We start from the raw sequence: 27,905 nt of genomic DNA, 5'->3' as shown, positions 1-27,905 counted from the left end.
CCAAAACATTATGAACATAATTGCACTTAGCTTAATTTATGTAATACATGACAGAACTTAAATTATAGTAGTTAGTAAAAAATACAATAAATAATAAAATTTTCTATTAAAATACATTCAACACTAAGCAAAGAAAGCATAAGAGATAACAAGCGCTTTCATCCTTTGTATGAGGTTCAAGCCTTAGGCCTTAGACATAGAGTCGCCTTTGTTGTAAAGCATTTTATTCCTCAGCATGGAACTTTCCGAATTCAACTTTAGTTAGGCCTCAATACGATATCGCACAGCGGGAGAGGAAAAAAAAAGAGATAACAAATATTTAAATAACAGCAATAACAATATTTCCGATTGCTTGTTTTTCACACGAGAAAATTCTTTTCACCCACAAAATTATGTTGGTCGACAACAACAGACACCACTCCATCAACTGGTTTATCACTCTCAATAACCACAACATTACTTGATACATCTGTTACTGCATGTGCTGGAAATCCAACAACCCCTCCTCTAAGGAAAAAGGAGTATTGTACATGGTTTATCTTATTAGGGAACACAAGAAGTGATGAAAAATCAGCCACCCACCTCGTCCCATTTCCAGCAACAGTCAATTTTCCAGCAGTAGACTTCAAGCTCATGCCATTCACATTATTTTGGTCAATAACAACTTGATCAATATCAGTAAACTCTCCATCCAAATTCAAAATTGGAGTCATTTTTGAAGGGTTTCCACTAAACATGTTGTTGATCACGTTTAGTCCGAAAATTCGACCATTAATCGCTTTCAAAACAATGTTACCCTCTCCAAGAAAATACCCATTTGAGATGTGAACTAAGAAAGGGTCCTCAATGACTATAGAGTTATAGTCAAGGTAACAATTATCTATCCTATTTTGGGATGCCTTAACTAAAATCCCAACCCCACCAAAATATGATGCCTTGTTGTAACAATGTACCCCTGTGACAATATTAGCTTCACCCCTAAGTACAATTCCAATTGCTGATGAGAAAATAGTAACATCAGTAATGGCATTGTCATTGCTTGCAAGATCAATGGCTACGCCTGAAAAATCCTTCTCACCTCTATCACCGCCAACGGTCGGATGTTGGCCCATAAAAGTGTTCGATATAAAGGTCTCGTGGCCCCTCTGAACGAGTACTCCTTCTGTACTAAAGTGAACGAAAAAGCAACTCGTTACACGAATTCTAGCCGAGTCAACGACATATAGGCCTCCTCCTCGATAGCCCGAGTCGAAGAGAATGTCACGGAACGTAATGCCCTCGTAGCGAATTGCGACGTTTTGGTCACGTAGATCAAAAATGCCACTATGGTGGGAAGTGTAGTTTTTATCAAGCTTGGGAGAATTTTGTGACGATAGTTCAATTAGATGCCTATCCCCTGGAAATGTGGCGGATGCTCTTAGTGTTCCGCCTTTTACCTGAAATATTAAGGCAACTCACCAATCATCATGTGATTTTTTTTTTGTTTTTTAGTATATTAAGAAGCACAACCATGAGATATATGGGCCAAGAAAGGGGTAAAATTGCATGATTTTCTCTTCAAATGCGATGATCTTTAATTTTCGGCCTTTAGCAGTCGAACTTATGCCTAGTGGAACATAAATTCTTTGAGGATACAAGGCATAACTTGTGGGATATTATGATACGAAAGTATAAACTTATGCACCACGAAAAAATTATTTGTAATGAGGGGCAAAAATTAAAGACTAACACAAAATAGGGACATAAGTGCGAATGTCATATGGTTTTCAGCTTATTGCAAAAATTCAATGGGCAATTTGCTGGAATGGCCTTCGCTGGGGGTGGTCTTTACGTTTTGCCCCTCAAATTGGTGGTCTTTAATTTTTGCCCTGCGCTTAATACCCCGAGGTCCTGGGTTCGAACCCAGTCTCAGTAAAAAAAATAATTAAAAAAAGTCGCAAGGCAGAAGTTGAGATTCGCAAGGCATAAGTTGCCTTAAGACAAACTTTTACCCAAAATTAGGCTTTAAGGCAAGCCTCTGCTAACCTCTGCCTTAAATTCCAGCAAAGTGACTTTTTTTTTCCTTGCCTTAAGGCAGAGTTTGAAACCCAATTATGCCTTGCGAATCCCAACTTATGCCTTGCGATTTTTTATTTTTTTTAACTGAATGGAGGTTCGAAACCGAACCAAGGGGCTTTTAATGAAGGCCAAAAATTAAAGACCAGTCCATTTGAGGGACGTTCCGCGCAAAAAAAAAAAAAAATCAATGGATCCTAAATTATATGGACCGTTACTTTTGGGCTCTAGCATGAAATATATCAGGAGAAGAATATGGATCGTCATGTTGGGCTTAAGGATGAAATGAATCAGGATTCTGGAGTATTAGCCCAGTGGGTTCGGCAACTAAGGTAGTCTTTGCTGGCACAACATTTGCAAAAAAGAGAATAACAAATAAAATACGTAAAAATAACATTCAATGACCACTTTTCGAACAATGTCTTCGAAAAATAGCTGTCGTCATTGAATTAAAAAATTAGAGTTTCACACGGGAACTAAAATCGGGACTATTTTTCAATTACAGGTGGTGGAAAAGAGTGGTTATTTTTGAGTTTTTGCCACAATATACAGAATAATTAGACAGGGAAAAAAAAGAAAAAAAACGGATCAAAGGGAGAAAAAAAGTAGTAGAAAAAGACTCGTTGGTCTAACAAAGAGGAAAAACTTCCTTTATTCTTTCTCACTTTGCCTCTTTTTAAAAAAGATTATCTTTATATGATACTTCTCAAAACTTTGGAGCATTTAGCTAGCGGACACAAAAGGATCCTAATTTAATTTCATAGCATCTTTCTTTGATAATTATTCTTTACCTTAGAAATCAAAAGTTCCTTTGACACGAATGTCTTTTTGTTTCTCTTTTTAGCATATATTTTATTAAAACCAAATACGGATCGGTTTATCTGAAAAATATTCGACTGGAACTTTTTCTTTAATAAGGCATATATTCACTTAAAGGATCAAAAGTAGTAAAGGGAAAAAGCTAAAAAGGAGTAGTTGAATTAATGGAATAACCCTAGTAATATTTCGATATCTTGTTCTTTCGACTCACAAATCTGCCTTTCGTGTATCAAGCATATATATCAAACGAATGCCTTCCGGTATTTTTACACTATAAAACAACAAACATAGGGTCAGTGTGGTTTTTATTACTTATAAAATATATCGTTGTTAATATGTACACATTTTAACTTTAATACTTCATCCGTTTTAATTTATGTGAACCCATTTAACTGGGTACGACATTTAAGAAAGAGTGAAGACTTTTGAAATTTGTAATTCAAAATAAGTCTTGAATATTTGTGTGGCTGTAAATTATTTCATAAAGTGAATTTATTTTCAAATTAGAAAAAAAATTATTCATTTTGACACGAATTAAAACAGAAATAGGTTCAGAAATAGAGGGAGTATTTAATTTTTTTTATTTTGTACTACAACAAATCATTTTCTTTCGTTTTTGTAACTCCCTATGCCACTTGTCGTATCGTTAGATAAAAGCGGACGGAAAAAGTTGGACATAAGATGCATTTTCCAATAAAGTAGGACACATGTCTATCGACAACTTAATTTGCAATGTTCACCAACAACAAGCCCACGAGCAAAGCTAATAATTACTACTACTCCTACTTTCCAGATTGAACAATGCCCAATCAAATCAAATCAAATCAAATCTGTAATTGCTACCGCTACTGTTACCATTAAAATATTCAATCTAACAACTAAAGTTCTTTTAATTTAGCTTCTCATTCCTTAAATGGATAGCCATCACATGAGAAGCGACCCGTCTTGACGAAGTACCTATCATGTGTGATTGCTCAAACAATGTATTGTTTGTACCTTCGAAAAGCATACGTTATATACTGGTGCCACGAATACCAATTATTGAAGGAGAATAGTAGAACAACCCTAAATTGGAGTCATTTTCCTGGGCCACAATTACGTCAAAAGAATCATTCACATTTGACTCTTCAAATGAAGATTTCTTTTTTTCTTTTCATTTTCTTCTATTCTTTATGATTGATTAAACATGGAATCGTACTCCATCCTAGGAAATTACCTTTAAGGTGACATAATTAATGTTGGTAGAGTTTGCTTACACTATCAGTGTAGATAAGTTGAACACGCAATCAAATGCACCTTTTAAAAGTTGTTTGAAGGAAATGAGAGGGAAGTATGACATACCACAATATTGCCAATGCCAGGAGGCAATACAATAGGGCTGTTGATTCTGTAATTTCCACCTTGGAAATCAATACTGACACCACCAAGATCACTAATACCAGGTAGCAATGCAAGTCCATTTTGCAATTTCAAGGCATCATCAAGAGCCTCCTTTATGGCTTCACTGCTATCGCTTGTCCCTGTTGGATCTGCACCGTACCCTATTGGATAAATAACCCTTCCTTCACTCTGAAACCCAAAAATAAAAAATGTCAAGGGAAGAGAACTAAAAAATTACACAGAATAAAACGTGTCAAGTTTAGAAGGTGCAGAGGCAGAATTTATATTTAGTAAAAATTAAACAAAAGACAAGGAAAAAACATTGTTTTCTTTCAAAATGAAATAGGAAAAGACATGATACTGAACGCATTTTTGTAACATTACTTTGATGGCAATTGAGCAAACAACGTATATTTGAGCAAACAAATTCAAGAAAAACGTCATTATTTTATTGTTAAAGAAACAGGGTAAAATTTTATGTACTAATTTAAATTTTATGTTTAAACAAAACAGCAGGGGAAGTAATAAATAGAGGAAACTCAAAAGATAGTGTAAGATGATATTAATATCGGTACCTTTTTGGCATTGGAAGTGGAAACAGAAGGTTCTGGAGATGGTGAAGGTGATGATGAATAGATGAAAGAGGAAGAATGGAGATGTTTGTCTTCAAGTCCTTTTTGAAATTCATAAAGCTTCAATTGTCTAAGAGATCCATTTGTCTCTTTTACGACAAAATAATTAAGTAGAAAAAATAAGAATGCTAAACAAGAAAATGGCTGCATCATTTCTTCAAAACAATGTATTGCAGAAATTCAAAGTTCCATGTAAAAGATGATCTCAGCTTAGAGGCTTTGGGAGTTGGGAGTTGTTGCTAATGGAAGGGGAATTTAGAAGAAGAACGATTTGTGGGATTTCGCAAGTGTCTCGTTATTCGTAAGTTGGACTTTAACTACTATTTATGGACAATGCAAGGGGTCGTTTGGCTGGAAACAAGTTATCCAGAGGTAACTTATCATGGGATTAGTTATTCCACCCTCTCATAGGGATAAAATAAAATTACAATCCCAGAATAATTAATCTCAGGCTTAGTTATATCGCGATTTTATCCCAATCAAACATGAAATAAACTCATCTCAAGTATAATTCCGAGATTATTTATCCTTATCCTTCATACCAAACGAGCAGTAAGAGTATTCCCTCCGTTTCATTTTACTCCCTTCCATAGCTTTTACTTGTTCACTTTATCGTATCAAGAAAAAGATACTCCTTTCATTCTAATTTATGTGGCATTTTTCGCTTTTCGAGAGTTAATTTAACTAAACTCTGAAGCTAAATTGAATAAGATTAACTCAATATTTTAACATTAAAATTTATATACTATTTGAAAACCACATGAGAAGTGCTATAAGTTGTTACTTTTCTCACATTAATTTGGAGAAAAAATACATCTTAAAATGTCAGTCAAAGTTCATGCAGTTTGAATCTCAAAAAATAAAAAGTGCCACATAAATTAAAACAGAAGGAGTAATATTTTTTTCTTGTTTTACCCTTAATTAATTACTCATTTTCAGATATCTCAATCCTATTGAGACTATAAACTAATTGATATGAGTATTACATTATAATAAAATATATGCTTCTAATTCTTAAGAGCGTGCAAAGTCAATAATGGACAAGTAAAAGTGAATTGAGGGATTACTTATCATGATTATAAAAAGTAATTAAAATAAAAAGATCTATTTTTTTTTTTTTTTTTTTTTGCTTTTACATTTACTCTAATAAATAAAAAAATATTAATATGGTGAATAAAAAAGTAGGGTCCAGAGTAGTATCAAACTAAAATAAAAAATAAATAAATTTATTTTTAATTAATATATTTTAAATATATATAACTTGTAAAACAGAGCGGAGGAAATATCTATATTGTCAGAGAATTTAAATTGTAATTATACATAAAAGCATTTGTTGGTAGGAATTTATTAATAAATGATAAATAACTTGTGCAGAAAAAAATTATACTGTAAAGAATGTATATGTAACTTTGAATTTTTGTGGCATTTATTAGCATTGGAAAGAGAAGACACTGTTGGGATGGTCATTGGTTGGGTTAGATGCAGCATTTATATATGGGCCAAAGTCATAGATGGACCTCTGAACTTATCCTGATTTTCCATCTAGACCCCCAACTGAAACGTTGACCATCTGAACCCCCGAACATAAGATAAACCATGCCATTTGAACCCCCTCGTGCCAGCTGGCACACGCGTGAAGCTCACTGCTTTAAACAGAGCGTGAGAGACCAATTTTTTTCTTTTTTTGAATTTTTAATCATTAAAAATTAATTTTAACAAAAACTCTATTTAAATAATTAAAAAATTAAAAAAACCCAACCCATCCTCTCCGATATCCCACTTCACCGCCGCTACTGCCTCCTCTGCCGTCGCCTCCTCCTCCGCCGCCTCCTCTGCCGCCGTCGCCGCTTTCTTTTTTAAAATTTTTAATCATTAAAAATTAATTTTAACAAAAACTCTATTTAAATAGATTTTGAAGGGGCGGCGTCGGGGGCAGTGGCGGCGGTGAAGTGGGCTATCGGAGAGGATGGGTTGGGTTTTGCAATTTTTTTAATTATTTAAATAGATTTTAAAATAGAGTTTTTGTTAAAATTAATTTTTAATGATTAAAAATTTAAAAAAAGAAAGCGGCAGCGGCGGAGGAGGCAGCGGCGGCGAGGTGGGCTATCTGAGAGGATGGGTTGGGTTTTTCAATTTTTTTTAATTATTTAAATAGAGTTTTTGTTAAAATTAATTTTGAATGATTAAAAATTTAAAAAAAGAAAGCGGCGGCGGCGGAGGAGGCAGCGGCAGCGAGGTGGGCTATCGGAGAGGATCGGTTGGGTTTTTCAATTTTTTTTAATTATTTAAATAGATTTTAAAATAGAGTTTTTGTTAAAATTAATTATTTTTGTTGACATGGCTTATTTAAAAAAAAAAAAAAAAAAAAAAAAAAAAAAAAAAAAGGTAACATGACATGGCTCCATGTCACTGGTCTATTTTTCCATGTCACAGCAAGTGAGCTTCACGCGTGTCTAGCACGAGGGTTCAAATGACACATTTTATCTTATGATCGGGGGTTCAGATGGTCAACATTTCAGTTGGGGGGTCTAGATAGAAAATCAGAACAAGTTCAGGAGTCCATCTATGACTTTGGCCTTTATATATGCTTTGACTTCTTGTCTTTGGGATGAAAGAATTTACTCATTTTAAAATTTAAAGATAATTAATACAGTATTTTTTTAAATTTTATCCTTATTACTAGGTCTCTTCATTTTTCTTTTATTCGTCCATGTACATGAAAAAAAGTTTCTTTCCACTTATCTATTTTAGAAAATTAAGAGGCATATTTTTTCTTTTTAATTTTCGCTATTATTAAGTAATTATTAGAAGGACAAGAGGGGTTAAGTTGTAAGCGTCATCAACCTCTAATACTAAGTTTGTGGTTAGAATCAGTAAGGGAACCAAAAAAAGGGAAGCTCTTGGGGAGGCGTAAAAAAAAAAGTACTCTCTCCGTTCACTTTTACTTGTCCAGCACAATCCTTAAGAAGTAATAAAAGAAGTGCATATTTTACCATGTTATTCATATTAACTGGTGTATAATTGTATTGGATTTGAAAAATAATTTAGAATGAGTAATTAATGCTAAGGGCAAAACAGGAAAAAAATTAATGCTAAGGGCAAAATAGGGAAAAAATATTTTTCACTTGATATGCTAAACTGGACAAGTAAAAGTGAAAATTTATTTTTTAAATAATGAATAAGTAAAAGTGAACGGAGGAAGTAGTAATTATTAATATACTAGTACTCAAATTTAGATTTTAAAGCATAGTTAATATGGACATCAAACAAACACTTAATAAATTATTTTTTTAAAAGATTGCAAAGTCAATACAGGACTAATAAAAGGGAACGGACAGAGTATTAAATAGTCATTTCTTCCAAACTTAATGTATACTAATAGTCAAATTTAAATTTTCAAAGTATAAATTACCATTAGTAAGATAATTTACTAAAATAAATATGTAATTACTCCATTAATATGTTTTAAAGAAGAATACAAAATGTATGGTGAACAAATAAAAAAGGAACAAAGTAATTTAAGGCAATCAATTACAATGTTATTAAATGGGGTAGTTTTTGACAGCTTCATATAATTAATTACTTACTCCTGTGGTACAACAATGGGGCATTTCGAAAGTGAGATATCAGTCTAGTACTGTAGTAAATGCATGGTACCAACTACCAACTTTTGCTTTTCAATTGTCAAATAAAGCTAACGAGATTTGTTGAACATCTAGCTTTATAATAAGAATAAATTGGATTGTAACTATTGCGGTTTTCATCTAATTGTTTGATCTCTTTGTTCTGGTATATAAAAGAATGTTTTACTCCTCTTTTATTTCGTTGACAGTTGCATTTACGCATATGTATTGGTTGTACAGATAGTCTTGTAACGGATGTACCAAGCTGTTTGTACTTTGTAGTAGTAGTTTTACATGTTCTTATTCAGTCTTGTAGCAAACGTTTTCTGATTTGTACTAACCTAGCTCATTAATTTAGCTATCGTTTAGTTAATTAGAGGCACACGTGTACTTAGTAGCTACATTTTCTAAGGTACATTCAACAGAAACTTTTCCAGTCACAATTTCTTTTTTTAGCAGGTGAATGAAGTCGATGCAGTTGTCTCGCCAATTTCTTTATTGTTGTGTTTTTGCTTTGAATACTAACTTGTGAATGTCTCTAACATAATATTAGTTCCAACATCAATATTCATGTTGAATTACTCAACGTTGGACTTCCACATTATGATATCTCGCCCCAACTGTTAAGTTCTAGACATGAAAGGTGGAGGAAGAGATACATAAATTTATTGATACTCTATAATATTAGATCTCTGCCAGAGTAATGCCAACAATCCGTTGTAGTCTAGTTGGTTAGGATACTCGGCTCTCACCCGAGAGACCGGGTTCAAGTCCCGGCAACGGAATTTTGGTTTTTGGGCCAGTCGCCTAAGTGATATTCGGCCTGGTTTTTGGGCCAGTCGCCTAAGCTGATATTCGGCCCAATCCCTCATAAATGGCTTGGGCTGGTGAATCGGGCCAATCTTCAGCCTAAGCATCAATCTTTCATTATTTTTTTTGGGGAAAAGGACACTGTGTGTCCACTCAGTCAAACTAATTTCACATTTAATCACTGTTTGAGCTTAATTTCACTAGGTGTTCGGTCGGCCCAAATTAATGCCAAAAAATGGCCGGTCGGCCCAAAATAATGTCAAGAGCCTACGGCCGGCCTAACTTTAAAAAAAAAAAAAAAAAAAAAAAAAAAAAAAAAAAAAAAAAAGACTTTTTGTCTTTGTATGACTAAGTCACTACTAAAGGGCTGCTACAACATATATACATATAGTGGAATTATATATACACTTTATATACAAGAATTATACAGTTTATATACATATGCTGGAATTAATCATACATTTATTTTACATAAATTATACGTTAATTATACATTTATTATACACATATTATGCAATAATGATATGATTTTTTTTTTTTTTACATATACAATAGTGATACATATTATATACCACAATGATACGGTTTCTATAATACATTTTTTGTACGTATGGTACACTTTCTATACAAGAGCGATACGCTTTATATATACACCGGAATTATATATACACTTTCTATACAAAAATGATACATATTCTATACAAAAATGATACAATTTTCTATTCTATATAGGTAGTTGCACTGTCTTTGATACACATTATATACACAAATGATACATATTATATACAAAAATGATACATACCTTAGTGATTCATATTTTATACAGTTTCTATACATTACAGATAGGTACTGATACATATTTTATACACAAATGACGCATATTATATATAAAAATCGCCTCAAACATTTTTGTATTTGGGTTTTTATTTGAAAATTGTCTTATTTAACTCTTGGCTAATGGATGGGATTAGTTTAGTGGGTATAATTTGTGTTTAGAAGGACTTTGGCCACCGGGTGGAATTAGCTTCACCCGACCGGCCATATATGTCCTTTTCCCTTTTTTCCCCTTCAAAATTGGGGTTTAGGGGGAAGGGGTGAAGGAATTACAAGGTATGGAATTGAACCCCTATCAAACAAGTCGAAGGTTATAGCCATTCAACTGAGCTACTAAGATTTCCCGATTCAATCCATCATGAGCTCACACTTACACCTTTTTTTTTTTTTTTTTGGTTTCTCCGATGCCTGTATTAAGGCCGATTAAATTTGAATTTGCGATAAGAAATCCTACATTAGCACACCGAAATCTTTTGGCAAATGCAAAGAGATAGTAGAAGAGTTAGAGCCCGTTTGGATTAGCTTATAAGTTGCTTATAATGTTCGTTTTACTTTTTGAGTGTTTGTTGGTTCACTTAAAGCCATTTTGTGCATAAAATAAGTCTAAAAAAATAATCGGGCCCGTTTCGCTTAGCTTATCTAAAGCAGCTTATAAGTTGAAAACAGCTTATAAGCTGCTTATTTTAAGCCCATCCAAACAAGCTCTTAATTGAATAGTTCAATTACAGTACACAAATAACTTTATGAAGGGTTCACTAGAAATACAGCTTCCTACTTCCGCATCTATAGTTTTCTTCATCTATATAATCATATTTCTTTGAGATATATACAGTATACGCACACGTATACAATCTTTAACATATTCTTGCAAAAAGAAGCCCACAAGATCACATGAGTGGAATCTACTCCTTTTTGACTATCTGCCATCTTTTGTCTTAAGCATTATGTAATAAGTGATCCAAAAGAGATAAAAGTTCAATAGGACAATCCCTCAAGTATATAATAGTTAGCTTATATATGAATTATCTTCTAGTTATTAAAAGTAGCTTTAAATTTTGAGTTTTATTTTTTCTTTCAACGTCTACGTATCATATTTGCACTATCAATTTCCACAGTTTTTAAGAAAAATAGTCCCTTTAGGTGAATAGAAATATGAGGAAAAGGGGTGTTAGCAAGGTTGTTCTTTCCCCCTTGTCGAAGCAACCTACTTTTAACTTTCTTTGTCTTATAATTAGTTGAACCACAAACAAAGTTAATAAGAAACACATCCATGATTCCAATAAATTTATAGGACAGGAAATTAAAACCCATGTAACTTAAAAAACAAATAAAAGTTATGTAGAACTTTTGATCTTTTTTCTTTCTTTTGAAAGCTCAATCGCACTTTAATTAATTTCTTCCATTTGTTCAAATTTGGTTACCCTCACCAACTACAACAATAACATGGATAAATGATGACTTCATGGCCATGTAGTAGTACTTTTGCTACTACTTCTATTTAAAGTCAACTTCTTAGCATTCCAGTGTAACTTTTTAATCCAGCACAATTTTCTTGTTTGAAAATTAGTCTTTCTTCTCCAATTTCAAAAGATCAAGTTTTAAGCTCTTGCTTTTTAATAGAACTTCTTCACTATTTGCTTAGTGCAAAAATTCAAACGCTCGTCATAACCACTATGAATATTTGCATACAATTCCATAACAATCTCGCAGAGTAGAGGGAGCAAATATCGTTTTTTTAGAAAAGTGATTCGCACGTAGTTCAAGCCTCAATCCTATGTTCATTGTTCATATTGTCAAACATGCATCTTTGTGTTCTTCTTCATGTATTTAAGTGTTCTCAGATAATATTTTACAACACTTAGTAGCTACATTTTCTAGGGTACATTCGGCAAAAACTTGGACTTTCACATTATGATAGCTCCGCTCCAACTGTTCAAGTTCTGGACATGAAAGGTGGAAGAAGAGAAACATAAATTTATTGATACTTAACAATATTGTATCTCTGCTATCATACAAACAACAATCCGTTGTAGTCTAGTTGGTTAGGATACTCGGCTCTCACCCGAGAGACCCGGGTTCAAGTCCCGGCAACGGAATTTTGGTTTTTGGGCCAGTCGCCTAAGCTGATATTCGGCCCAATCCCTCATAAATGTCTTGGGCTGGTGAATCGGGCCAATCTTCAGCCTAAGCATCAATCTCTCATTGTATTTTGAGAAAATTACACTATAAGTCACTTGTATTAGAATTATGCACGTAAATAGCATAACTTTTCAAATTCATCAAAAAGAACATTATTTACTATATTTATACAAATTGAATAAATATTATAAGGAAAAAAAATCCCCCTAAATCAGGGAGTATCATTTAGCCCTCTTCTTTAACGGATAAACTTTTTTTATTATTATTGTCTCTCTTTTTTAACCGAACATCTATATTTTTGTCACTTCTATCTCTTCTTACCTATACATTCTCCATCTGAGATTGATCATTTTGATATTCGGCTAAAAATGCATATATTTAATCATTTTTGCCTCACATTCTAGTACTTTTAATCGTCATTTGAGTATTAATTATAATGATTTGTGCTTAATATTATATTTTACTATGTAGAGATAATGTGGTGCAAAAATAAAGAAATTTGGAGCAAAATTGAAGAAAATGCGGAAAAAGGAAAGAAAAGAAAAACAGAGGGGAGATGGCCAAAGAGACATAATGATTACTGTACGATGCTGAGTTATGAACTTATGATGTAATGATTACCCCATTTGAAGACACAAGAAAAGTGTACAATTGAAATTTAAGTTAGAGAAGCAGAATGAAAGAAAACGTACCTGGAGCTTCGGTGTGCAATCAAGCAGGCGATCAACACGCGTCGCGGCTGTGCTGCAAGCAAAGAGGCTCTCTGAATATATATTGGCTGTGCGCGTGCGCAGGTGGTGCAGCCCCCAAGTTTTCCCGGTCCGAGTTGGATTGATTTTTAAAAGCCCAGATCTTTTGGTACTCTATAAATTCATAGTCTACAGGATTTTTACATAACTTTGGATAACTTGAAACCCTTTGTTCAGAACTTTGGACCTAGAAAGAGCTTGGAGCCGCCGTGGAGACCGTAGTTACAGAGTTTTATCTTCTCTTCTCTGTAATACTATATTTGACATTTTTATTTGGATGATTTGTTATTTTTCCTCCATGTCTATGTGGAGCTAAACTCTTTAGTTCTAGGGCTTTGACACAAGCATGAAAGTTGACGTTTGATTATCGTTTCTAGCTATTAAATTTTCATATTTTTGGGTTGCTTATTTATTCTTGTGCTTAATTGTTTAATTACTTGATCAATAATTGAACACTATCTATGGTGCGTGAATTGGACTTGAGAGAGGGAATTCACGTGCGTAATAAGAATAGATAGAGTTTATTCGATCTAATCGTTTCGTTACGGAGAATAGAGATATACCCTTTAGCCCTACTTAGTTGGTTACGGAGAAATAAATGTGTTCTTGTTACCTCTGGCGACCATAGAGATATAGGCGTTATAGTAGCATCTACGTAGCTTGTGAGTAGTTCGAGAGAATATCATAAAGTTACAATTAACCCATCAACTAGTAACCCATAGGTAGAACGATTTGAAGACTCAACTGGATTATTAGTGGTCATAACCCTAGATCTATCTCTTCTCCGATAAAAATCACTCTTTCTTGGTTGAAGTTCATTATTTGCTTTCTTTTATTTTTAGTTAGTTTATAAATATAAATTTGGATTTTATTTCTTGTTTAGATAATTAGCATTAGTTTAATTTAGTAAATAGTTAATCATAAGTCCCTGTGGGTACGATATCTGGAATTTAAATCCTGTATTCTTGTAAGACCGTGTATACTTGCGTGTGCGTTTGAGAGCAACACATCTCTCCATTCATTTCCATTTTTCTTTCTTAATTGCTTCAAGTTATAGAGGATTTACGCTAGACTAAATATATTTAATGTATCAAGGCTTGATGACTTTAGAATTCAACCACAGTGATCATCCACATATACATGATAAAATAATACCTTCAATATATAGAATATAATTTGTTATACAACGTATAATTAAAATTATATGAGGTTATAAAATTTTATATAGTGTATAATCAAATTAAATGAGTTATATCTAATTTATTATAAAAGGTGTAATAAATTATACGAATATTATTCCAGTATAACATTTTTATTATACTACATCTAATAAAATTAACACTAAAATTATTGTACACTTATTCCCCACCGTGTTAAATGAAAACTGTGATTTTATTTTACATGAACAATGAAATAAGATGAAAATATGGAGGAAGTAAAAAAGGTTAGGAAAAACATGATGGGAAAAAATATTTCAGAATATGGAGGAAGTGAAGTAAGAATCCGTAAAAAAAGTAGTTATACTGTGAACCAAAAAATAGGGACTGGTGTTATCACGTCTAAGTTTCCTTAAACATAGCAATTTGATTTACTATAAAATACTTAACTTGCCATGTAATGTTTAATAGCATTTACCTGCTAACATTATGTAAATATTATTATAGTATTGTCTAATTATGTGTTTTTCCCTTATATTTTTTCTTCAAAATTGGGATTAGGGGCAAGGGGAAGTGGGTGAAGGGATTACAAGGTATAGAATCGAACCCTCATCAACTGAGCTACTAAGATTCCCCGACTCAATCCTTCATAAGCTCACACTTAAACCTTTTTTTTGTTTTTGGTTTCCCCGATGCTTGTATTAGGGCCGATTAAATAATTCGCGATAAGAATCCTACATTAGCACACCAAAATCTTTTGGCAAATACAAAGAGATGATAGAAGAGTTAATTGAATATTTCAATTACAGTACACAAATAACTTTATGAAGGGTTCACAAGAACCATAGCTTCGTACTCCAGTATCTATAGTTTTCTTCATCTATATAATCATATTTCTGCGAGATATATACAGTATACGCACACGTATACAATCTTAACATATTCTTGCGAAAAGAAGCCCCCAAGATCACATGAATGGAATCTACTACTTTTTGACTATCTGCCATCTTTTGTCTTAAGCATTATGTAGTAAGTGATCAAAAAGAGATAAAGTTCAATAGGACAATCCCTCAAGTGTATAATAGTTAGTTTATATATGAATTATCTTCTAGTTATTAAAAGTACCTTTAAATTTTGAGTTTTATTTTTTCTTTCAATGTCTATGTATCATATTTGCACTATCAATTTCCACAGTTTTAAGAAATATAGTCCCTTTGGGTGAATAGAAATATGAGGAAAAGGGGTGTTAGCAAGGTTGTTCTTTCCCCCTTGTCGAAGCAGCCTACTTTAACTTTCTTTGTCTTATAAATAGTTGAACCACGAACAAAGTTAATAAGAAACACATCCATGATTCCAATAAATTTATAGGACAGGAAATTAAAACCCATGTAACTTAAAAAACAATAAAAGTTATGTAGAACTTTTGATCTTTTTTCTTTCTTTTGAAAGCTCAATCGCACTTTAATTAATTTCTTCCATTTGTTCAAATTTGGTTGCCCTCACCAACTACAGCAACAACATGGATAAATGATGACTTCATGGCCAACTACATTCACCTAAAACTAGCTGTAGTGGTTAAATACGCCTCATTTCAAAGCTGTTGGCATTGATTGGGTAAAATTGAAGCCACATTAAAAATTATATCATGTAAAACCGGCAATGGCATGTCAATGTTATTTAGTTAAATAAAGATCTTTATTTATGTCTAGTTAATTTGAAACGGATTGTCACATATATGATTAAGTCGAAGCCTAGATTTTGATTATAGCTAAAATAAATGAAACTGATGACCTAGGGAAATAGCCAGATCATACAAATATTGAGACGCGATGGTATCATATTATTAACAATAATTTAAAAAGTTATTCTAATGTCAATAAAGACCACTTTTCATTCATCTAATAGTTGGCTGATATCTTTTGGAAGAAATTCGCTTTGTATAAATTGTAAAAATGACATTGTTCCCTTAACATTTAGAAAAAACATATTTTTAGTATTTTGTTTTTCAGTCTACAACATTAAGAAAAATAATTTTCCCCTTCACTACTAAAAAAAGGAGATTTTTTGACCAAATAATTTCGACCTCACTTTTTGGTGGAAAAAAAATCGACCACATGAGGTCGAAATTTCCAAATTATTATTTTTTTAAATTTTCTTTAGGATTTTGACCACATGGGGTCGTTTTTTTTACAGGAAAATATGATTTCGACCTCATGAGGTCGATTTTTTTTTTGTACAAATAATAAATGAAAAAAATCATTTTGCACAAAAGTAAATTATATAAATATAAAATAATGAATTAAAAAGTTAAAAAAAAAATCAAATTTCGACCGCATGAGGTCGAAAAAAATTAATTCAAATCGGTCAAATCGGCTTTATTTTTTCGACCACGTGCGGTCGAAAAAGTTCAATAATTAATACACCCGGGACGATGAAAATATTTCAACTCCCCCCAAAACTTTCTCTTCTCAAAAAAAATTTACCTTCTCTAAACTCATCTTCTCCAAAATTTCCACCACCCCACCAACACCGGCGTTCTCAAGTAGGTGACGCCGTCCGATTAAACCACGGAGTAGCCACCGGCCGCCGCCGGCGACCGAAATTTGGGTTAGTCCTTTTTTTTTTTTTGGTTTTTGTTTTTCAATCTCATTTTATCATTATTAGTTGCATTACTTTGTATAGTTGTAGTTTAATTAGAAGATTTTTTAACTTTATTGATTGTTCAATGTTTGTTTTAGGTATTAGATGATTTAGATAATATTTCTTTGTTTGCTTTTTGGTAAAAGATTCAATCAGTATATGAAATTGACCCATTTACTTGTTTGGAAATGAAATGGGTTCAAATAGAGATACACGATTAGATGATTCAAATCACCTCTCACAGGTAGATGTAGTTGATTGAATGTGCATTTTGTTTTTACTCAATGAGCTATTTACATTACCCAACAAGGAAAGCAACCGGGCAAATTATTAGTAGCGTAGGAAATGGGACATTTTAAGACTTCTTTATCTTGAATTTATCTTGCTTTGTCTACTATTGAAGTGAGTGACTCAATTTTTTTGGTCCGTGTCCGCACGCATTCTTTGGACTATTGTTTCTTGAATCTTGCCTCAAACTTGGATATTCTTAATTATACCGAAGATCCGTTGTCGGTGTTATTAAGCAAGGAGAAACGACCATCGGCTCTTCAACGAAGCGAGCGTATCGCTTGCTTCTTCACACTTAAGCGAAGTGGGACCTTGTCGCTTTTTCTTGATTCGCATTTCCGGAAACACTGATCATATAAAGGTATGTCTTCTTAGTTTTAGGATATTGTGGACTTTGAAGTCATCATATATATCCCAGTTTGCTTGTCCTGTTACTTTATGTAGATCTATATTGTTTTCTCTCTTAAGTACCTTTTGTTGTTTATTACTACTATATGTTTTTTCGTCATTGTATAAGCTTTTTGAAGTTATCTTAATTTATTGTACTTTACTTGATCCTATCGATAACCTCGGCCTCCAAGTTCACTTTATGTCTCTTGTGTGTATACGGTTCCTACTTCCAACTGGGAACTTTTATCTTGTTTATGGAGCTTCGATCATGATCACTCTTGCCGAGTAATGGCTTCGGTCGAGCCTGATCGCATTGAGGAATACGCCTTCTTTTTAATGGCGTCAACACCACCTATCAAGAGTTCACTTGAAAAGGTGAATAAGTCGGCCGGAATTCAAGCGAAGAGAACGTAATTCTCGGAAATCAAAGCACCTTCCCAAGTTTCAAATAGTAGCAAGTCCGAGAGCACAATTTCCAAAGAGCTAAATAGCAATGATTCTACCGACTTATTGGTCGATAAGTTTAATTCGAGCTTATATTTGGGAAACTCGAAACATGCTCCAAATGTAAGCTCGGCTTCACCAAAGTAAGCGATGGGGTCGTAGCCTTGCAAAAACAAGTGGAAGTGGCAAACCTAGTGATCGAGCTGATTTTGTTGATAGTGGAAAGAGCAAAGATTCGTAGGGAAGCACAAGCACCGATGTAAGTGATGAAAGTAGTTGCGACCTTTAGCGGCGGTATTAATAAACCTCATAAAGCTAATGACTCGGGATGGGAAGCAATTCAAGCTATTCGAGCTAAAGACGGAGCGTTAGACTTGAGACATTTCCGGTTGCTAAAAAAGTTAGGAAGTGGTGATATTGGAAGCGTCTATCTGTCGGAGTTATGTGGAACAAAGTGTTATTTTGCCATGAAAGTTATGGATAAAGCATCATTAGCCGGCCGTAAGAAATTGCTTTGCGTGCTCAAACGGAGAGAGAGATATTGCGTCCTTGGACCATCCTTTTCGCCAAGTTTATATACCCATTTTGAGACGGAAAAGTTTTCGTGTCTAGTAATGGAGTTTTGCCCTGGAGGTGACTTGCACACACTTCGTCGAGGCACCAGGGAAGCATTTTTCGAACAAGCTGTGAAGTATGATTACTTGACCCAAAACCTCTTTATTGATTAATCTATTTTTTAGATAAGTACTTAATTCATAGTCTTAACATGGTTCGCTTTCTTTTTGTTTGCCTGGTTTTGATGTTTCATGGTTTGAAGTGTTAATTGCTTTCGGGGTCGTGTTTGCTGGTTAAGGACCTTTCGGTATTCTGGCAGAAGTCGGTATATTAGTTATTCCATCTTCTACCCTGCATAAAATAGAACATAAATTGAAGTGAATTTTCATATATTAAAACCAGGATAACTAGTACCTTGTTTGGTAGCATTTTAGTTGTTATGTATAAATTTCAGCACACTAAGTTACCAGTTTACAACCCCGCATAATTAAAACATGTATAAACTGTGAGTCAATTTATGTTCTATTTTATGCGGGGTAGAAGATGGAATAACTAATATACCGACTTCTCGCTAATACCGAAAGGTCCTTAAAAATTTATGTTACATAACCGGTTTATCTTTTGTCTCCGGACCATTTGCATTGCAACGTTACCTCCTGCAGCTTTTCTCTTCCTTTATGGTTAGCTTTATTTACTCAGTGGTCTTGAGTTCCTCCTTATCTTTGCGAGATAAAGAGTTCCTCCATATCTTAGGTTCTTAGACCAATATGTATAGCCGCGGCCGTTTTAGTTAGTATGTCATTTTTTATGTTTCTTTTCTTGTATCCAATAAATTTTGTTTCCTTAGGACCATTGATACCAAAGCTTTCATGTTACAGAGTGTTCCTTCCGAACCATATTCCCGCCAATGCTAATTTTGCCTAGCTTGATTTACTAGTTAACGGAAGAAAAGAGCTTGTTTTAGATTACGTTGGTATTACCTTATCAAAACAAAAACATTCCGTTTGCATTATTTTATGAAGTGTTAATTTTTATCTCAAAATTTCAGGTTTTATGTAGCAGAGATCCTCCTTGCAATGGAATACCTCCACATGCTTGGCATTGTCTATCGCGACCTCAAGCCAGAAAATGTGCTTGTTAGAGAAGATGGACACATAATGCTATCCGATTTTGATCTCTCGCTTCATAAAAAGGTCTTTTTATGATATATCTTTACATATGTGTTTCCTTCGTAATGGTTGTTTTGTTTGTCTGTTGTTTGGTTATTTGTAATTTAATAATCTTCTTAAGCCTGACTTCTGTTTTCCTTTCGTTTTGCATACCACATAGCATGGCAGCCACATAGATGGGAATCTCTTCATGGTTCTTGCTGATCCTTATGTTTTGTTTTAACAGATTACAACATAGCATGGCAACCAAACTGGCTTTACCGAGCGGTCCAACAACTTGTGGGCATTTGAGTGCCGATCATACTAGATCAAGACTTATTGGAGAGTTGTTGGTAGTAGGAGAGCTGCACATTCATTAGGCAGAATCATGGATTTCCAACTATCTGTTATTAATTTTGTCCAGCCTTATTCTTTCAGGAAATTCAAGTGAGTTTTTCCCTTTGTCATGTGAAACTTTGATGCAGCTTGATGGTTTTGCCCCTTCCCCTCCATGACAAGTAGATTGCATGCATAAGAAGGAAACATGTCTGGTTTCAGCAGGGTCTCCCAGGTTTAATTTCCCTTGAAAGAAAATTCTCTTTTTCAAGAAGCACAATACGTACGTATATTAGGGATTTTCGTTACCTAGTACGTAGTAGTCGGTTATCATGCCGTATGGAGAAGTGAAGTTATTAGGATTAAAGATCATTAGAAGATTCTCTTTTAGCATTCTTCAAAAGTACAAGAAACGAGTAGGTAGATAGAAATCGTAATTATTATACTAGGAAAAAAAGAATGTTAACATCAATTCGTAAAGTGGAAGTCATTTCCTAATGAATTTGATTGCAGATTTCCACTTAAAGTAACCGATTCTTCAAAGGATCGGGTTTAAGTTTAAATAACTTCTTCCAATATCCATTTGTCTTGCCTAACTCCAAGTTTACTTCCATTCGAGTCCAAGTTTGCTTGTCCTATGCCGTCCTACAAGTTTCCCTAGCCCCAATTACGATATGCTTTGGGTTACCAACTATTTTGGAAAATCTATATTCTCTCTGTTGAGCCTTCTCACATTGTTCAAATAGCTAAGTACATTAAAAGTTCCTCCCGGGGCTTGTAAGAAAACGGATGTTATATGTTATATGCTAATCATTCTTTAGTTCTAGATCGTTGCTCATAGACTTATAAATGAGACTTTTCTACCCATGTATCTCGCAGTTTAATTCCAATATAGGAGGTCGGCGTGGTCTATAAGAAGTGCCGCAGATGGCGGACTAAATTCTTCTCCTACAACCACAGAAAGCGGTGGAACTAGACTTATTAGGGCCATCGAGGCACTTCTAGCCAAACTAGATGCCGGAATTAAGGTGTTGAGGAAAAACCTACCAATGAAGTTGCTATTTTTCTTAGTGGGTTTCTATTGTGCAACCGCATTTGCCACCGTAATAGGCAAGACAGTGATTGGGATATTATTTCGCCGGATTAGCCGTGGGTCGTGGTGGAGGGCATTGGAGCTCTCATGTATAGATCTATTCCCATTATAAATGAGGCAAGGAGCCTCATCACTATGTTCAATTATTGGAAGACCGGGCTGACTCTTGGTCTATTCCTGGACTCTTTCAAGTATTAAGTTGGAGATGAGGAGAGGAGAAGTGTACATAAATCATAACGCCATTGAAATTTCATAGTTTTATTTTTTGCGCTTGCGGTAGGCAAATTCATGTTGTCAGAACGTAATTGTATGTCTTTGCGGGATGTCGTGTATGTTGTCTCCAATGGTATAGCATATATCTCACATGTACATGGGAGGCATCCCCGCTTGGTGCCACATTTGTAAAATGTACAGAAAATATGGTTTAATGTTTCGGCTTTTATGCTATCTCGCTTTACTTTTACACATTTAATCAACATCATGCTCCCGGATGTTGTTGAGCAATGGGATTCTTCCTAGAGCATGAGTTATTGGTTATTAAGACTGATAAAGGGAGTTGATATAACATGTATTGATTAGTGTTAAATGAACAAGTTTTATTTCATGATGGGACCTTTCTGGTAAGCTTTCTATTTTTGTGCTTGTACAAATGCTTTTAGAATCTGACAGTTTTTTTTATGTGAAGAACTGTGTTTCTGCTGCACTTTTAACCTATGTTTAGCATGCCATGCTAGGAGGAAATGACTCTACTTCCAATGCTTTTTAAGGACATTAACTACACGTCTTAATGCTCATTGTAGCCCTTCGTTTATTGCTTCTAGATCCTACCTAAGATTAACTGAAATTTTGCTTGATTTTGATTACAACGGAATTTTTCTTATATTACAATGACAGAATGGATAGCTATAGATGTATGTAGATAGCAAAGTATTGAAAGTTGATGAAAGTACTGCAGCCTGGCTCAGTGTTGGTTATTCTTGTGAAGAATCATGTTGTTGACTATTTATTGTATGTCCATTCTCTGTCATTAAATCTTCATGAAGATATGAATATGAGGAGAGTAACGTCCTTTCAATAAATTTTGTTTCCTTAGGACCATTGATACCAAAGCTTTCATGTTACAGTGTTCCTTCCAGTCCATATTCCTGCCAATGCTAATTTTGCCTAGCTTGATTTACTAGTTAACGGAAGAAAAGAGCTTGTTTTAGATTCTGTTGGTATTACCTTATCAAAACAAAAACATTTTGTTTGCATTATTTTATGAAGTGTTAATTTTTATCTCAAAATTTCAGGTTTTATGTAGTGAGATCCTCCTTGCAATGGAATACCTCCACATGCTTGGCATTGTCTATCGCGACCTCAAGCGTAAAATGTGCTTGTTAGAGAAGATGGACACATAATGCTATCCGATTTTGATCTCTCGCTTCATAAAAAGGTCTTTTTATGATATATCTTTACATATGTGTTTCCTTCGTAATGGTTGTTTTGTTTGTCTGTTGTTTGGTTATTTGTAATTTAATAATCTTCTTAAGCCCGACTTCGTTTTCCTTTCGTTTTGCATACCACAAAGTTCCCATCCCATATCTTTCCCAAACAAGTAATCTTTACAACGAGATAATGGTTCAGCTTATTGTCTTCAAGATGATGTTAACGCTCGAGAGGGGTCGTGGAAGTACCTCAAGATGAAGTCTTCAAGATTACTCACACGAGGAAGGCGAAGAACGCCGATGGTACGGACCAATGGATTGAGAGACGACGTAGGTCACAAGACAACGTAGTTCATGCTCTTGTTTATGAGGATAGTGGGAAGGAATCGGATCATGTCTCTAACACCCAACGTTGACTTTTTTGATTCATATACTTTTGGATTGTAATATTGCTATGTTTTCTTGGATATGTATATTTTTTTTATGATAGTTTTAATTCGAATTAGATGTACTTTTGAATGTGAATTAGATTGTAGGAAGTAGTTTATGGATGTTTAAGTGTTTGAATGTAGAAAGTAGTTTATGGTTGTTTAACTTTACGATGTTTAAGTGTTTGAATGTAGTTTTAAGGATATTTAGAAGTACTTTAAATTGAAACTTGAGGTTGAATTTGATTTTAGAATGTGAAGTTTATGATTGTAGAAGTACTTTGATGAATTGGACGTGTTGATGAATTGCATTGTTGATTTGGTTGATGAGTGTGATTGGGTGTGGGTTTTGTAAAGCACCGAATTCGAAATTTTTTTTTCCGTATTTTTGACCTCACGAGGTCGAATAGTCACCCGTATATTGATAATTTTCGACCTCACGAGGTCGAAATGTGCATCAAGAATCATAATTTCGACCGCACGAGGTCGAAAATCGGGGCACGTATTTGAATTTCGACCTTACGAGGTCGAAATCGGCAACAATATTGCTAAATTTCGACCTCATGCGGTCGAAATTATGAATTTTTTTTATTTTTATTTTTATTTTTATTTTTTATCATATTTCGACCACAGAGGTCGAAAATTTTAAATAATATTTGCGTAAAATAATATTTTCGACCACATGCGGTCGAAATTTTTTATTAATATTTAAATAAAAATAACTTTTTCGACCTCATGTGGTCGATTTTTTTTTTTTTTTTTAATTTAGGTAGAAAACTTATTTCGACCGCGTGTGGTCGAAAATTTTCGACCACGTGAGGTCGAAAAAAAAAAACCCCTAGCATAGCGACCATGCCTTGCGGTCGAAATTTTAGTCCAAAATTGGCCTTTTTCGACCGCGCGTGGTCGAAAATTTTGGTCGAATTTCACTGTTTTTTTAGTAGTGCTTCCTACCTTCAGACTGAATGTCCTATTGACCGTTTGGAAGAGTAAGTTCACGTATTGCTTTAAAACTACGAAAAATTCACAAGTCAAATTCCTCCAAAACTACTAATGGGAAGTAGCCCTTCAGTACGTATCTCAAGAAATGGACTAATCCTTAGTCCTTACTGTCAAATTCTAGTACGGATTTCAACAAATAGAATAATCCTTATTCCTTACTACGCATCCAATTCTCAAAGTTAGGCATAGAAACTTAATTTGGAAATTTAATTGAAAAATCTATCCTCTCTGAAACCTAGTTTCTAGAGCTAGACGCACAATATTCTTTAAGAGAGTTGTGAAGTATAAAATCAAGTAAAAAAAATAGTAAAATAAAAAAGAAAATAATGCTATCAAAAAGCATTCTTTCCATGTATTGAACTTTAGGATTGTCGAAAAGAAAGAAAAACATTGTTGGATTATACTTTCGGATTTTCCTTGGCTGGAAATTAACAAAGCTCGAGTAATTAACATAAACATTTCTTGAAAAAGAATGATTCAAGAGATCTAATCAACTTTGATCCATGACCAGATCAAACTAATAATATAACATCCCTAGCTTATTAATTTCTTGATGACTTGATCCTATACATGTTAGCTTGAATATGATCATTTCCCTTGGTCCGCCATCACGAAAACACTTGCTGGAACTTGCACGTCCGATTCGATCAGCACCCGATTATTCGATACATTTCTCAGAGCATGATTAACAAAAGAGTCCCCACTAGGGAAAAATGTGTATTGAACATTTTTAATAAGGTTAGGAAATATAAGAATTGGATTAAGATCCAATGTCCATGAAGTACCATTCCCTTGAACAACCCCACTTCCAGTAGTAGCCTTAAGATTCATCCCCCTAACATTATTTCTATCCACCACAACTTGATCGATTGTCTTGAAAGGTCCATTAGATTGATCCAATTGAACAATATCAATCCCTTTATTTGATCCAGAAAACATGTTGTCCACAATGTTAACTCCATTCACAACACCATTTATAGACTTCAATTTAACAAATGCATCTCCAAGAAAAAAACTGTTTGAAATTTGGAGTTGAACAGGGTCCTCTGCCACAATTCCAGTATAATCCATATAGGAGTCCACAATTCTTGTTTGTGTTAAACCTGGCAATTTTAAGTAAATCCCCGTGCCACCAAATCCAGTGGCCTTGTTGTAACAATGTACACCTGATAACAAATTTGCTTGGCCTGATACAATTATACCAATTTCAGCTGAAAAAATCACCACATCTACAACTGAATTGTCATTGCCCATTAAATTAATCGCGGTCCCGGAGAAACTTCTCTCTTTTTGATCACCACCAGCAGTGATATGTTGTCCAAGGAATGAATTTCTAATATAAGTTTCATGGCCACCTTTGGCTAAAATACCATTTGTGGTGAAATGAGTAATGTAACAATTGTCAATGCTTGTTCTTAGTGAATTTATCACTTGGATTCCTCCTCCTCTAAAGTTAGAATCCAGCAATATGTCTCTTAAGGTTATGAATTCAAACAAGTATTCGAGAGCATTGCTTGAAGATGTCGATAAATCGAGTAGATATCCATCTGTTGGGAAATCATCAGAAGCTTTTAGTGTTCCTCCATGAATCTGTTTCATTAAAAAAAACAAGTTTAGTTGTCGAAATATGTAAAATTTAAAGTTTAATTAAATAGAGCTATAAACATCAATTTTAACAAATTTACGGCTAGATGTTGTGATACTAAAATTACTAGCTAGGGCCAAATAAGAAATATAAAAAATGTCAAGTTAAAGTCTTAAAGAGACAGCTCGGAAGGTTCGTGAAAGTTGGGATTACACATTGTGGAAAACTTCAGTATGAGATCTAGTGCAGCTAAAACAATGTAAAGGGAATATAGAGTATGATATTCAGTGCTGCAAAATGACGACTGCGAATTAATTTTATTTTTTGAAATTTCCATCGCAAAGGAAGATTGGGAAAAAGAAGAGAAAAAGAAAAACGAAATTCAAAGAAAAAGAAAAATGAAATTCAAAGAAAAAGAAAAATGAAATTCAAACTCACATCTATGATATAGGAGATTTTCACTGATTTATCATATGCTAAATTTTCTGGTACGATGGAAATTAGTGTTTCGTTTATCAAAGTCTAAAAATAAAAATAAACACTTTAAAAAATCCTAAGCGCTATCTACTTGCACATACACTTCTAAGACTTAACATGACTAATTAATATGCATTCTCATCTCATTAATTTACCTAACTAAATTAGTTAACGTAATTTGATGTAAACATCCGATACAAGTAAAATATTTACCATAAATTATCAGCTATTAATATATGAATGGAGGAACGCCCACAAAGTAATGGCATTTAAAACTTGCCAAAAAATTGCCAATATGGGTTGAAAATTGAGCTTAAGCCTTCAAAACGGTCAAGTCCAGAGCTAGAAAAAAAAAATCAAAACATTCGGCAGACATGTAACACAAAGTGTTCAACAAACATGTAACACACATAAGCAGCTTAGTCTAGACTTTAGAAGGAAGACTGATATCACTCATTTTCCTAAGTAATTATCAATCTACCAACTTCACTGGTGAATCACAAATAGGTACATAAGTCAATTTCATTTCATATGACCTCTGAACAATAATATGCCACTTGGGGCGTTTTGACAAATACGCACCCGTACTACTACTACTTTTTCCCATATCACGGGTCACAAAATTAAAAAAAGTAACCAAATTTGCCTGGATATAATTAAAAAAAATTATACTATCAATATTATTTAATTTGTTATAGTAGATGTAAAAGCGTACCATGAGATTGCCACGGCCGGCAATGGGAAATTGCAATGGCTGGCTGATCAAATAATTCCCACCTTCAAGATTGATTTGAGCACCACCAAGATTTGAAATACCTTTCATCAAGAATCCATCACTTGGTCCTTCAAGTGCATCAGAAATTGCTTGTAGAATTGCTTGTGTACTATCTAGTTTCCCAGTTGGGTCTGCACCATATGATGTTACATGATATACTCTTGGACTTGGTGTAACCTAATAATACATAAATATATTTAATTTGCTCTTCATCATGGTCAACATTGGACTGATAAACCAAGAAAAAAAATTCAAACACAAAAAAAGGACTTACGGTCACTGCTGATGGTGTTGGTGATGGAGAAAAGCTACTAGGAGAAGGAGAAGCAGAAGGAGAATTAGAAATCGAATCACGACGAACAAGTGAAGCTTTAAAAGCTTGGATTTTTCTAATTTGATGATCATGTGAATGAACATCTGCTAAAGATTTCTCTCCAAGAACATGGGATAGACAAGCAAAAACCATAATCAAGGACAAAAGGGAGGAAGCCCATGTTCTTTCTCCCATGTTTAAATTTTGTGTTTCCTTGAAAGTGTACCTCGTATGTGAATGAATCCAAGAAAACACATTCTAGCTTCCCATTTATATACTAGATAGGGAGAGAAGAAAAAAGATTTTTTTATTTATTTTTAAATTTGGGTTAGAGAAGATAGCTCTAGCTAGGCAATGGAAAGAGAAAGGTTCAGCAAATAAAATCAAGAAAATGGCTAGAGTTGTAAACATGAATTTAAACAGACAAAGAGTGTGAGAATAGACAAGAAAGGGCTCTCTTTTGATGGGACTATTCTTTTATTTGTTGAAGATGTATGCTTACTTAAATACGTAAGGTAAATGGATTGCCTTGTTGAATAGTATTTCTTCTTGTATTGGCATGGGAGAAAACAAAAGTAAGCAGTGACCAACTTCTCACTTTAAGCATCCTTACAAAGTCTGGCAATTAGGTGAAAAGATAAAGGAATTTGGAGCTTTTACTTAGGGGGCAAAGAAAGATTGTATCTTAAGCGAATAATAAATAAGCAAAACTCTTTTTGGTTTTCATTTTTTGACATATCCATTTTACTCATGTTTTCCTTTTGCATGCCCTTTAGGTAAACATTAACTAAAAAGTAATTTGATTA

The 27,905-nt window shown here is 33.9% G+C and overlaps 2 protein-coding genes, 1 long non-coding RNA gene, 2 other non-coding genes and 1 pseudogene across 5 annotated transcripts; 4 read left to right on the top strand and 2 right to left on the bottom strand.

Moving 5' to 3' along the window:
* Positions 1-266: 266 nt before the first annotated feature.
* LOC132040417 (polygalacturonase QRT3) lies at positions 267-5,222 on the bottom strand. Its single transcript, XM_059431062.1, has 3 exons — positions 4,830-5,222; positions 4,216-4,443; positions 267-1,436 (listed from the first exon to the last, which is right to left on the bottom strand). Exons 1-3 carry the CDS (start codon positions 5,037-5,039, stop codon positions 360-362), a joined length of 1,515 nt encoding a protein of 504 aa, XP_059287045.1. The 5' UTR covers positions 5,040-5,222; the 3' UTR covers positions 267-359.
* Positions 5,223-9,222: 4,000 nt separating this feature from the next.
* On the top strand, positions 9,223-9,294 carry TRNAE-CUC (transfer RNA glutamic acid (anticodon CUC)). Its single transcript has one exon. It is a non-coding gene; the product is annotated as a tRNA-Glu (tRNA).
* A 2,882-nt stretch (positions 9,295-12,176) lies between these two features.
* Positions 12,177-12,249, top strand: TRNAE-CUC (transfer RNA glutamic acid (anticodon CUC)). The gene has a single exon. It is a non-coding gene; the product is annotated as a tRNA-Glu (tRNA).
* A 5,603-nt stretch (positions 12,250-17,852) lies between these two features.
* Positions 17,853-22,492, top strand: LOC132047643 (serine/threonine-protein kinase D6PKL2-like; annotated as a pseudogene).
* A 274-nt stretch (positions 22,493-22,766) lies between these two features.
* On the top strand, positions 22,767-23,274 carry LOC132048115 (uncharacterized). Its single transcript, XR_009412905.1, has 2 exons — positions 22,767-22,930; positions 23,092-23,274. It is a non-coding gene; the product is annotated as an uncharacterized LOC132048115 (long non-coding RNA).
* A 1,059-nt stretch (positions 23,275-24,333) lies between these two features.
* Positions 24,334-27,702, bottom strand: LOC132040410 (polygalacturonase QRT3). Its single transcript, XM_059431050.1, has 3 exons — positions 27,061-27,702; positions 26,727-26,963; positions 24,334-25,539 (listed from the first exon to the last, which is right to left on the bottom strand). The coding sequence occupies exons 1-3, from the start codon at positions 27,292-27,294 to the stop codon at positions 24,538-24,540; spliced, it is 1,473 nt and encodes a 490-aa protein (XP_059287033.1). The 5' UTR covers positions 27,295-27,702; the 3' UTR covers positions 24,334-24,537.
* Positions 27,703-27,905: the final 203 nt, after the last annotated feature.

Source organism: Lycium ferocissimum, chromosome 2 (assembly GCF_029784015.1).
Source record: "Lycium ferocissimum isolate CSIRO_LF1 chromosome 2, AGI_CSIRO_Lferr_CH_V1, whole genome shotgun sequence".
In the NCBI taxonomy this organism is placed as follows: domain Eukaryota; kingdom Viridiplantae; phylum Streptophyta; class Magnoliopsida; order Solanales; family Solanaceae; genus Lycium; species Lycium ferocissimum.
Note: the sequence above shows the minus strand (reverse complement) of the source record. Positions and strands in the feature narration are given on the sequence as shown.